General features: G+C 29.2%; 2 protein-coding genes and 1 long non-coding RNA gene across 4 annotated transcripts; 2 read left to right on the forward strand and 1 right to left on the reverse strand.

Annotated features, from left to right (window-relative positions):
* Positions 1–107: 107 nt before the first annotated feature.
* On the forward strand, positions 108–4,525 carry LOC105145925 (gephyrin). Its single transcript, XM_087410945.1, has 12 exons — positions 108–895; positions 1,304–1,479; positions 1,575–1,768; positions 1,873–2,071; positions 2,166–2,255; positions 2,361–2,603; positions 2,721–2,787; positions 2,866–2,974; positions 3,063–3,338; positions 3,551–3,684; positions 3,755–3,945; positions 4,012–4,525. Exons 1-12 carry the CDS (start codon positions 871–873, stop codon positions 4,255–4,257), a joined length of 1,950 nt encoding a protein of 649 aa, XP_087267071.1. The 5' UTR covers positions 108–870; the 3' UTR covers positions 4,258–4,525.
* On the reverse strand, positions 3,099–12,579 carry LOC147908103 (uncharacterized). 2 transcript variants are annotated; one of them, XR_015546581.1, is made up of 6 exons: positions 12,169–12,579; positions 11,889–11,997; positions 10,273–10,391; positions 9,945–9,993; positions 4,520–4,591; positions 3,149–3,237 (listed from the first exon to the last, which is right to left on the reverse strand). It is a non-coding gene; the product is annotated as an uncharacterized LOC147908103 (long non-coding RNA). The 2 variants fall into 2 exon arrangements; XR_015546580.1 differs by lacking the exon at positions 4,520–4,591 and having other exon boundaries at positions 3,099–3,237.
* Positions 5,147–8,605, forward strand: LOC105145924 (gephyrin). The gene is made up of 12 exons (XM_011055827.2): positions 5,147–5,316; positions 5,729–5,883; positions 5,969–6,150; positions 6,217–6,406; positions 6,475–6,528; positions 6,614–6,898; positions 6,961–7,027; positions 7,154–7,265; positions 7,360–7,635; positions 7,758–7,891; positions 7,976–8,166; positions 8,241–8,605. The coding sequence occupies exons 1-12, from the start codon at positions 5,289–5,291 to the stop codon at positions 8,514–8,516; spliced, it is 1,950 nt and encodes a 649-aa protein (XP_011054129.1). The 5' UTR covers positions 5,147–5,288; the 3' UTR covers positions 8,517–8,605.
* Positions 12,580–12,628: the final 49 nt, after the last annotated feature.

Below are 12,628 nucleotides of genomic sequence, written 5' to 3' on the forward strand. Positions count from 1 at the left end.
ACGATTGCGAGTTGCGTTTGCGCGCCGCCTCATGGCGTCGCATGAAAGCTCCGACGCATCGGATAGTTCCGTTGGAATCCGTTGGATGGTGCTGCGTTACATGCCCGCGCTTTTCTACAAACGCGGATTTCTCCGCATTTCGCGACTGTGATTTTAGAAATAAAATGAATGCTACGGTGTTCCTGATCTTTCTTTTTCTTTATTCGCGTATTCTTTATTCTAAATATTTTTCCTCGCACGTATGATTCCGATAATGAACTATTCTTACATTTAAATCTTCTCAAATTTTTATATACGCTTGTATAGAGATTTTTTTTAAATTTATATTTCTTTTATAAATCTTGAATCTTTTCTTCACAAGAAACTAATATAATATTAATTCCTTGTGTAATTATGATAAATATATTTTTATATATAAATGGTCAGTCTAATATATTGAATTCTTTAATTTATTAGTTGGTAAGCATAAGTTATAATTTATTTTATTTCTAGTATCTATATGTATATAATGTTTTTATTGTTCTTTTCCTGTTTAAATGGAATCTTCTATATTCTTATAAGTTATTGATATTAATTTGAAATATATTTTTATATATATATATACATATAGTTTTTACGTAATTATAACGAAATGTGTATTCTCACTAAATTATAAAAATAAAATCGACGTTACGGAATACAATTTAAATATTCAGAAAGAAAAAAAATATAAACAGCATCTCGTCACAAAACGTTTGGTAACCATCATCACAAACATCATTTCGACAAAGTCAGCTCAGTCGACGAACGTGACAATTGGGATTAAACGTATAGCGAAAGTTGAGTGCCAGTTACATATAATAATACGAAAAGATATCTGAAGGAGCGAAAATGGCAACAGCTCAAATTATAATTAGTATGTGCCATGATTCAACATGTATTTTTCATATGTATTCAGTCAGACTTATAAATATTGCATATATAACTTAATAAAGTTCATTTCTTAAATACAAAATTATAATGAAAAATGTTTTAAAAACATTATATTTATACACTAACAATATATCAATAAAAACATAATATGAACAGAAATATAACTTATTTAATATATCTTATTTAATATCTATAATAATTAATATGCTTATACAGTATAACAAAGAAAATTTACCTTCTAGCTTTATTTTAAAGTCATGTTTAATAGCTTGTAAATATTGAGATAAATCATAAAAATATATATATACATATATCTTTAAACTTAATTATTATATTTTAAAAATCTAATAATTTTATTGTATCTAATAATTTTATTGTATCTTTATTTTAGTAAGTAAATCGATTCAGTTGTATAGAAATCTACATGACTTGAGAGAAAACAAAAATCTTTTACATGACTCGCAATATATTGTAAAATATAACAAGATTCATGACACATTGAATACTGTATTTAATCTAAAAATAGTCGATGTAATAATTGCAGAACCAATTAAAGATACCGTAATGGTAATTATATCTATAATAAATATGTATAAATTTAATATATTTGTATTATTAAATATATTTGTCTTAAATTTTATTTTATTATAAAATTGATATAGAAAAGATTACTTTCAATATCTGCAAATAATAAAGCTGATGTCATTTTTATTACTGGTCACGTTGACGCTACTGACAGAGAATATATAAATGAAGTGATTGAAACTATAATTATTGATCCCAAAGAACTTTCTAAAAATATAGCAATTTTGATAAACACCATAGAAAAAAATCTGAACGAGATAACAAGTTATAGGTAACTTTTATTTTTATTTACGTTTTATTAATTTTGAAATTTACATACACACACACACACACACACACACACACATAAAACTCTTACAATTGATTTGTTGTTAGAACTGTATGTGGAATACGAAACAAGACGTTAATCATTAATTTGCCCGTCATAGACAATGATTGCATTGCAGCAATTGCAGATGCATTGATAAATACATTGCATTTAATACGCAAGAAAGATGATAAGAACACAGAGACTAAGTCACTACTTACCAATGCATATTTTCTTAATTCTTCAGATAATAATGTTTCAGAGCAGGTAAAGTATATTGTCTATATTAAAATTAATATCGTAAAACAATTATTTATAAGATGATATAGACACAGATTATAAGACTAATCTATTTGTATAGATAAAAGATAAAGATGCAAACATAAATCTTTATTATTTTGAAACTTTGGAGAAATCTTCTTCTACTTCTTCTGTTACTCTTGCTGCAGAAGTAAGATACTCTAAGCAACAAATAATAATTTTATAATATTATAAATATATACAATTAAAGATATTTGTAGAATATAGAATATAATAATGCAAGCAATTGCCATAGGAATGGACGCCTCTAATTTCTTTAAAGGATGCATTATTGATATTGAATGAAGTATCCATAACAAATGCAATTACAGAAAATAATGAATCGGTAAAAATAAGTGATGCTTATGGTAGAATATTACATAAAAATGTTTATTCGAAATATAACGTGCCATCATTTAGAACTTCCAAAAAACATGGATACGCAGTGTTGGTATCTGATAGAAAAGAAATAAGACAAATATTGAATAATAATAATACGGTAAGATAAATTCAATGAATATATCTATATTTTATATGTACATATATATTTTTGTTGCACATGTATATGCAAGTTACAATTATTAGAATTAGCTAGAACTAAATAAAATTTGTTCAGTTTCCTCCGATTTCGCTTCAACGTGGAACGTGTGTATGGGTGAAGAGTGGAGCACCTGTTCCTAATGGTAAATAATTAGAAATTATAATTACATTAATCCATCATTTATAATAAAGAATCAATTACCATTTGTGTCTGATTACAGAAGCAACGGCAGTTGTAGAAGAGAAAAATACAAAACGAATTAAATCTCTTCTAAACGACAAAGTGTATATTGAAATATTGAGTAAACCAGAATATGGGCAAAACATTAAGTATAAATTCAATATTTTCATACCAGACAATACTTTATTTTTATTTATCAAAATAGTTATTTTATTTATCTGTATATTTATTTCGAAGTCCTATTGGTCATCACATAACGAAAAATAAACTTATCTTAAAACGATGCACACGTATTGGTCCAGAAGAGATGGGAGTTTTGGCAGCTTCTGGTCATAAAGAAGTTGCAGTCGTTCAGCAGTTGTCTATAGGTGTATTATCCATCGGCAATAACTTAGAAGAACCCGGAAAACCTCTAAAATCAGGATACGTCTACGATATTAGCAGAATAATTATAATTTCACTGCTAAAAAATAACGATTTCTCTTCTTTAGATTTTGGAATCGTGAATAATACGTGAGAGCATTGAAAATTTTTTACAATTTCAAATATGCAAACTGTTACATCACTTTAATAGTTTTTTATTTACAAAATTTTGTTCATAATTATATAAATATTAGGTACCGCGGAAAGTTCGTATTGTTTTTTTCCTCTATAAATATCTCTTGATAAAATGACACGAACTTTTCACGGTATCTAATAATTTAAAAAGTAATTAATTTTTCCAGATCATCATCTATAAAAGAGAACATCAAGAAAGCTCTAGATAAAGTAGATATACTTGTGACATTAGGCTCTGCTAATGACAAAGATTTATTGAAGCAAATCTTATTAGAATACTTTGAAGCCGAAATATATTTTGGTATCTCTTATTTTTCTCATTAATTTTCAACATATAAAAAACCTTTTACAACTGTATCCATTTTTTTCAGGTAATATAAATATAAAACCAGGGAAGTCAACCACACTAGCTACATGCAAGATCAATGATAAAATAAAATATCTCTTGTGTTTGTCGGGAAATCCAGTAACTGCTTTCATTATCGCACAAGCACTCCTTTTGCCTTTTCTAAAAAACATGTCTGGCAATGAATACGCGGAAATTCCTGTATTACCAATTCATGTAAGTTTATAGTCTCATAAAATATAGAAAGATACATCTAATATTATGATGTTCTTAAAATTGTAGGTAAATAATCCATTTATTCTACATCAGCGTCCTAGACTTGCGTGTACATATTTGAAGTGGTCTAAAGATAATGTAGCAATGGCTTGTAGCATGGGTAATCTTTTCAAAGATAAACTATGTAACATCGTAGGTTCAAACGCACTTTTGATATTACCAAAAGAGGACAAAGAAAAAACAACATCTAACAAAAGAGTATTAGGTTTATTTATTGAGCGCCCAGGAATTGTCAATATGAAAAAGGAATAATACTTTATTACTTATTTTTATTGTTGAGATTAAAATCATAAAAATCTCACCTTCTTAAGTAATTGTAGTATGTTTCATAAAATATATCACATGGTCAATTTCGCTGAAAAAGCTCACCGTGAACTATATAAAGATTCTAAATTTCAAATAATTTTCAAGTACTGTGATTATCGTTTTCATGAATTTTGATTTTTCAATCTTACATAGTTTTAATTTTAAAATATAAATAGTTAGATTATAATAGTAATTCTTGTTTGCATACCATTTCATTGCATTAGATCAGGCCTATCCAATTTTAGTTCCAGAGCCAAAATTGTGAGTAAGATTTCGAGATCTGTAAAGTGGATATTGTATAGTGATAAAGTATTGATAAGCATCGCTCAAACGCGTATCAACAGATCCCGAAGTCTTATCTATTGATTTTTGTTGCATCAATGACTTTGGGATGTATTCTTCATGTAATATTAGGTGCGTTCCGAGTTACGCATGAAGCACATGATGTATCGTTTTATTCTTCTTTTTTATTTGGTGAACAACAAGAACAAATAATGGCGTTTCATGCATAATTCGAAACGCCTCCATTAAATTACACTTGTATACACTGCGCATATATAATGTAATAAAGTCTATTTTTTAAATATAACATTATAATAAGAAATGTGTTTCTGTTAAAAATAATTTTTTTTTTGAACTTATATATTACAAATTATATATTATAATATACTATATATAAAATTATTATATATATTTATATAAGTGTCTATTCGTTATTTAAAACATGAAAAGATCCGCGGTATATTAAACATACATACATTGAAAACAAAGCTGACATTGTCCGAGTACAATCTTACTATTAAAAAAAGAGAAGAAATATAAACAATGTGTTACCGAAATATTTCTGTAACCTATTTCGGTTAGAACCAGCCCAAACGACGAACGTGGTAGCTGCGACAAAACATAATACGCACGAAACGGTAAAATCCTGTGGTAACTGGCAGTATATATACGATAAAACGATAAAAGAGGATAAAATGGTAGTCAAATTCGAAATTATAGCAAGTATGTTTTGTAAAGTATATTCTTCATACATATTATCCGATTCTTGAAGAAAACTGTGTATATTTAAATAAAGTTCATTTATTTAAATAACAAATTGTAATAAAAATTATATTATATATGCTAAATTTAAAAATTAAAAATAGTATATTTTGTGACAGTTTCTTTGATCACTAATATTTCTATATAATACATAAATGAATACAATTAATTTTTATATATTTTATAATTTTGTCACATTTAACAGAATTTAACAGTTTCTTTGTTTACACGTATGAAACTAATGTATTAATAAATGTATTAATAAAAAATACATTTGATCATCAGACTCAATATTCGTGTCATAATTTTCAAAATTCTAATTCTGTTATGATTACTTAGTGCATAGAATACAATTAATGTGAGATTATTAAAGTTGTAGATAATGATATTAATAACAGTGATCCATCAGATGAAAATATTAACATTAATAACATTCATAATGACATTCGAGATGTGCTATCAACTCAGGCTGCAAATGTACAAATATTTGACATGATAGTAATAAACCCAGTTAAAACTGATATAACTGTAACTACAGATATATTAAAAATCTTCTTCGTGTTATATTAATCGTTATATTGATCATTAAATTTATTTTGTTTATATGATGTAGACAGAATTATTTTTTACGTGCACTGAGGCTGATGTTATTCTTATTATTGGTAATAATAAGTGTGTTAATAGACAACTTATAAAAGAAGCAATTGAAAATGTTAGCGATAACCAAGAAGTTTCTAAAAGAGTAACAAGATCACTATTAAACATAGAAACGAGTCTGAACTTTATGCAACATAAGTAAATCTTTCTACTTAAGTTGAGATTTTTATAATTACAAGTTTTATAATTGTGATTTGTTTTTAGAACTGTATTTGGAATACGAAATCAAACATTAATCATTGATTTGTCTGATTTCCACAAAAATACAAAAAAATGTTTTGTAGCAATTGTAAATATGATACTGCAGACGATATATTTGATACGTATAGACAAAGATAAAAATATTCCGCTACATGACATTGCATCTACTTCCAGCGATAATTTTACAATGGAGGTAAAGTATTGTTTGCGTTAGCAATAACATACAATTTTATGACATATACATTATGGTTTTTAATACAGAAAGAGAAAATCAAAACTGCCGTCAAGCGCCACAGAAAATCTTATTTATTTCCTGTAAGTTTGCAATTAAAATATTTTTTGCATTAGAGATAAAGTAAAAATTTTATGATATTGTAAGTACGATTAAATTTTCTTACAGACGTGCGATTACGCGAATACGATTAAACGCCATAAAGAATCATTTCCTATGATTTCTATAACAGATGCATTGGGCAAGATACGTGAAATAATAAGTGAAAATAAAAATAAAATTATTTTTGAAACAGTGCAGCTAAATGATGCTTATGGTAGAATATTGTACGAGAATGTAGAATCTACTTATAATTTGCCACCATTTAATGCTTCCACTAAACACGGATACGCAGTACTAATTACTGATGGAAAAGGTGTAAGGAAAGTGCTGCAGCAGGACGAGAAAAATACGGTAAGTTGTATCAGATTCATATACATGTAACAAACTGGAATTACGAGACAAAACTTTTTTAGTTCTCTCCGATGACGCTTGAACCTGGGACATGCGTATGGATAAATAGCGGAGATCCTGTTCCCAATGGTATATATATATATATTTTATATATATATATATATATATATATATATATATATAAATAATTATACACATTACTGATACTGATCTATTTGCAGTAAAGAATTAACTATCGTTTCTGTTCAATTATAGAAGCAACAGCGGTTGTACAACTGAAGGATACAAAACTAATAAAAAAATTTGAAGACAATGATGACATGCATATTGAGATATTAATTCAACCACAATTCAACGAAAATATTAAGTATGAAATTCAATATTTTCAATAAACACAACGATACAGAGTTTATCTCTTTATAAAATCAATTAATTTATTCGTCTGTTTATCTATCTTGAAGACCTGTTGGTTACGAATTAATGAAAGGAAAAACTGTCGCATCTCCGTATACGCGTATTGGTCCATTGGAGATTGGACTTTTAGCAGCTTCTGGTCGTAAAGAAGTCATAGTCATTAAAAATACACCTATAGGTGTATTATCTATCGGAAATAATTTAGGGGAACCTGGAGAAATATTAACACCAGGATTTACCTATGATATTAATCGAATTACTCTAATTACATTACTTAAAGAGCAGGGTTACAATTCTTTGGATTTCGGAATCGTGAATAATATGTGAGGATACTTAAAATTTATCTCCAATTTGTATGCTAATACTCTTTACTAATTATAATTGATTTTCACTTTTTTCATCGAATATATAATAATTAATTCAATGAATAATTTACATTTCACAGGATAGCACCTATACAAAATAAAATTGATGAAGCTTTAAAGAAAGTAGATATACTTGTGACAACAGGCTCGACTAATAACAGAGATTTAATGAAAAATATTTTGGAGGAATATTATAAAGCAGACATACATTTCGGTAATGTCTTTCTTATCAATAATTAAATATATCAAAAGAGAAATACATACGCCTTCTATTTAAAATTTAAACACATTTCTCTAGGAAATGTAAATATTAAACCGGGGAAGTCGACGATATTTGCAACGTGCGAGATTGATAACACAAAGAAGTATTTCTGGTGTCTATCAGGAAATCCAGTATCCGCTGTCATTACTGCGCGAATATTTCTTTTAACCTTCTTGAACGAGATGTACTTCAACTTCTACACGGAATATGCTATAGTACCAGCTTCTGTAAGATTATCGCAACCTCGTATGTTGTGAAAAAAAAATGCGATATATATTGTTATAATTTTATAATCCCGTAGATGGAAACTGAGTACATCTTGCATAGTCGTTCTAGAGCGACATGGACAACTTTGGGCTGGACTTCGAAAAAAAACTGTGCATTAGTTCGTGCCAGGGGAAATGCCATCAGTGATAAGTTGATTAGCGCCATAGGAGCTAACGCAATCTTAATGCTCCCAAAAAAAGAAGACGGAAAAGTAACACTTAACTCATTTACACAAGCCTTACTTATCAAAATTCCCAACATCAAATACTTTAACAATGATTTTAACACAGATCTTAAGATCGAAGTTTGAAAAAAATCAAAAACTTTTTAAATATATGAAATATTTAAATTGTTTATTTTTTGACAAAATAACTGTTGTTATACTGTTGGATACTATTTTTGAATGTAACACAATCATTTCGTTTGACTTCTCTTTAATGATCTATTTTTTATCTTTTATTCTTTCCTTTTTCTTCAAAAGCAAGATAATAAAATAATGTTTTATGAAACATAAGAACGTTAAAATTATTTTATTACAGTATTATTTATGTAATATTTAAAAACATATATATATATATATATATATATATATATATATATATATATAATCCTAGCTATAATTCGCATGTAATGATAGGCATATACACGTAAAATTTATGAACAGTAATCTGCAGACATGCCTAGTGAGACTTTCCTTACAGATATCTAATTTAATACTACCCATTTATTATTAAAAGACAATAATTATAATTACTTATTTGGAGTACTAAAAATATTGAACAACAGTGCTTTTAATATTTAAAATAAATAATTATTGTCTTTCAGTATTAAATTTGTTTATTACATTTCTGTATAAAGTTATTACATTATAGTTTTCTGTCATAAATCATTTAAATCTTCAAACATTTAGCGAATAAAATCTCACAGAGACATTGACATAATTTTCATAATCATGAAGATATTACTATAGATAGCTTAGTTCTAGACTAATTTTTATAACTAATTTTTATAACCAATAATTTTTATAACCAAACCTAATAATAACTGAAGAGTAAGTATTATTAATTACTGATACAATTTAATTACATGAACTTGTCTACATTAAAATTACTTTCCAGAAAGAAGCCTGAAAGTGAACGTGTCCACGTTTAAAATAATAAAATACATTTATTAGTTCTCTTATTTGTCCAAAACAAGTACGTCAAAAAACTAAACAACCATAAATATTTTAGAAAGGTAACACATTCACCAAATGGTGTCCAATTTTGTTCTGTGTTACGTATTGATTCTATTGATTCTAAACTGTATCTACAGAGTATAATTGCATAACAACACATTATAAAAATAATTAAAAATTAGAATAATTTAAATTTAAAAATATATTAAAAATTAAAAAAAAAGCATCGAGAATATTTTAATAGTATTTCTATGCAAAATATATACCAAGAAAAAACAAAGCGGAGAAAACAGTAATATCGCAAAGCAATTTTTCACTCTCTTTTACTAAATATATGATAAATGGAAATTATATTTAAATAAAAGTTTCCAAGCGATTGTTAATTATTCTCGACAGATATTTTAATTAGAATGAATTTTATATCGCGTGCCTGAATTTTTTTTGGTTGTTTGATTTCAACAATTATCAATTTGGAAATCCGAACTTTGAGTAACATATTTAATTTAATGATAATACGTTACCTAAAACATAGAAGATTATATAAAATGTTTTTTTGCTCACCAATCGATGCGCAACAGTGGAGTTAATCAGCTACATAGCTACGACGATTCTGCAACATATGGATAAAAGATTCAAATTAAAGCACAGTTCGATTAAAATAACCACTATTTCTTGAAAAATTTTTACGCAAAATGTTTATTTATTTTTCAATTATGTTTATCAAAATAATCATATATTTTCCAAAGATTTTTATAAGAATAAATTTTTTTATAAAATTTTATTCTTACATTTTTCCTTGTAATTATTTTTAACACACATTGAAATAAAAACAATTTAAATAAATAAAAAAAACCGATTAATTTTTCCATAAGTAAGAAATAATATTTACCGCAAGGTTGCTCTGTCGGGGTCTGATATCTCTCATAGATTTCTCCTCTTCCTCTCAGGTTGTTCAGATCATTAGTTTCATTAGATGTGATTCCCTCGATGTGATTTTTGTCGTTATTTCTGAATCATTGAAATACACGATTCAATTAATTAAAAGAGGAATAGGCAATAGTAGAAATGGGCTGCTAAAGCCTGTGACACAATTAAAAAGCACAAGAATAGCAACAAGGAACAATAAATTTCAACCTATCGGAAACTGTATAACACAGTTCCATTGTACTTTTTTATGTATATAGAATCTGTGCAAGAGAACAATAATATAACGACACTGCAGTCCTGACCAAAAAAAAAAATTGGAGCGTAAATTGAATGTAATATGGAGCTGTCCACAATGGAAATCGAATGGTCCTAAGGTCTCAAAAAGTAGAAAATTGACCTATTATAGTTGATTATTATCCTTAATACATTTGACCATAATTGGTGAATTTCTTGCGACTATAACTGAGATTCTACGATTATTTGCGATTTCTATTGTAGACCCTACTACTGTGGGCAAAAAGTATCGATAATTTCAAATTTAAATTTCCCGGGGTTTCCGATAGGGACAACCGAATTTATTTTGAAGTTGGCAATTCTGTCAGTGACAGCTGCGCCAAGGTACACGTCAAAATAGTCATTAGTGTTTGAGATAAGCGTCTGTTTGTAAGCACGTAAAAAGTGATTTGTCGTTTTTTGAAATGTCTGAAATTATGGAACAACAAAGTGCGATAAAATTTTGTGTCCGGAATGGAATTTCTGCAGCCGAAACGTTGAGAATGTGTCAGAAGGCATACGGTGATGGCGCTTTGTCACAAGCAAGAGTTTTTGCATGGCACAGAATGTTTAAAGAGGGCCGAGAGAGCGTTCAAGACGAGCCACGTGCCGGACGGCCATCCACATCAACTGATGTGATTCACATCCAAAAAATCCGAGATTTGGTGCTCGAAAATCGTCAACAGCCAATACTATTTGGGTGTTATGCGTCGTTTGCGTGATGCCGTGCGCCGAAAAAGACCAGAATTGTGGGCCGACAACTCTTGGCTCCTTCACCACGATAATGCGCCGTCGCACACATCACTCGTAGTTCGTGACCATTTCGCCAAAAACTCAACTCATATCATTCCACAACCACCGTATTCGCCTGACTTAGCACCATCTGACTTCTGGCTGTTCTCAAAACTCAAAAGGCCACTCCGTGGACACCGTTTCGAGACGATTGAAGAGATAAAAGAAAAAACGACGAGTGAGCTGCGGGCCATACCTACAGACGACTATGCGGCATGTTTCGAAAATTGGAAAAAGCGTTGGCACAGTTGCATTGCAACCGGGGGGGACTACTTTGAGGGGGATGATACGAATGTGGATGAATAAATAAAGAATTTTTGAAAAACAAACAAATTATCGATACTTTTTGCCCACAGTAGTATAAAGGAGACGAATGACAATAAGTGTAAACGGAGCTTTTACAGATCGGTGCTCAACTAATTCATCTTTTTCTAGGATACCTTCATCTCTCGGATGGATGTATAAAGTGCGTTGTATGGAATACATTACAATATATAAATTAATTACACTCACCACTTTCTCTCACTAGACACTAACCACATTATCAGTTTGATAAGACTTTCCTCGACATGACACTCGCAATAACGCGGACAACGATCGCGTCGTACTTTCCACGCCATTCCTGAAATTAAAACGCAAAGTTAACGCCGAGTCAACTGCAATTGTTTAACGGACCGTTCAAAAATTATACGCTCGAAACACATTCATGAACTTGAGCATGTAAATTCCGCGAAATGCAAAAGCAATCAACACACCCCGACATTCTGTTACTTAATAAATCATGTTTACGTACTTGATCGCATTATATAAATCGTGCAATTCGACAATATCGTATATTACACTCCGCGCTGTTGAAACGCAAAAGCAACGGCCAAATTATTTTCAGATTAATGAATAACGCGTTTGACTTGAAATATCCTTTGAGAGATAATCGTCCGTTGAGTAAATCGACGAAACGTTAGTCTAATTTCTAATCTCTTCCTCTCGTCTGATATCTACAAATAAACCGCGCACGGAACAAACGACAAGCGCTGTAGCGTCTCGTAAACTACGAAGCGTCGCCAGCCGCGCGAATGGCGGGACTGGCAAGAGTCAATCAGCCAATCAGCGTGCACGACTAATCTGATTATTAAAACACTTGCTATCTCTTCGATATCCGCGATATCGTCGTAATCAATCGTAATATTCACTGCGGTGCGTTTCGCAATATAATTTAGACTTATTCTTTTTCTAGCTGAATATCTTGCATCTTT

Source organism: Acromyrmex echinatior, chromosome 11, assembly GCF_024713525.1.
Source record: "Acromyrmex echinatior isolate Ae372 chromosome 11, ASM2471352v2, whole genome shotgun sequence".
In the NCBI taxonomy this organism is placed as follows: Eukaryota; Metazoa; Arthropoda; class Insecta; order Hymenoptera; family Formicidae; genus Acromyrmex; species Acromyrmex echinatior.

Bases quoted from the DNA above. Each gene is read 5' to 3' on its own strand.
- LOC105145925 (XM_087410945.1), top strand. From the start codon at position 871: ATGGCAACAGCTCAAATTATAATTA. The intron at 896-1,303 runs GTATGTGCCATG...TCTTTATTTTAG, and splicing joins AACAGCTCAAATTATAATTA to TAAGTAAATCGATTCAGTTG. The intron at 2,975-3,062 runs GTATAAATTCAA...TTTATTTCGAAG, and splicing joins GAATATGGGCAAAACATTAA to TCCTATTGGTCATCACATAA.
- LOC105145924 (XM_011055827.2), top strand. From the start codon at position 5,289: ATGGTAGTCAAATTCGAAATTATAGCAA. The intron at 6,899-6,960 runs GTAAGTTGTATC...AAACTTTTTTAG, and splicing joins AGCAGGACGAGAAAAATACG to TTCTCTCCGATGACGCTTGA. The intron at 7,892-7,975 runs GTAATGTCTTTC...ACATTTCTCTAG, and splicing joins TAAAGCAGACATACATTTCG to GAAATGTAAATATTAAACCG.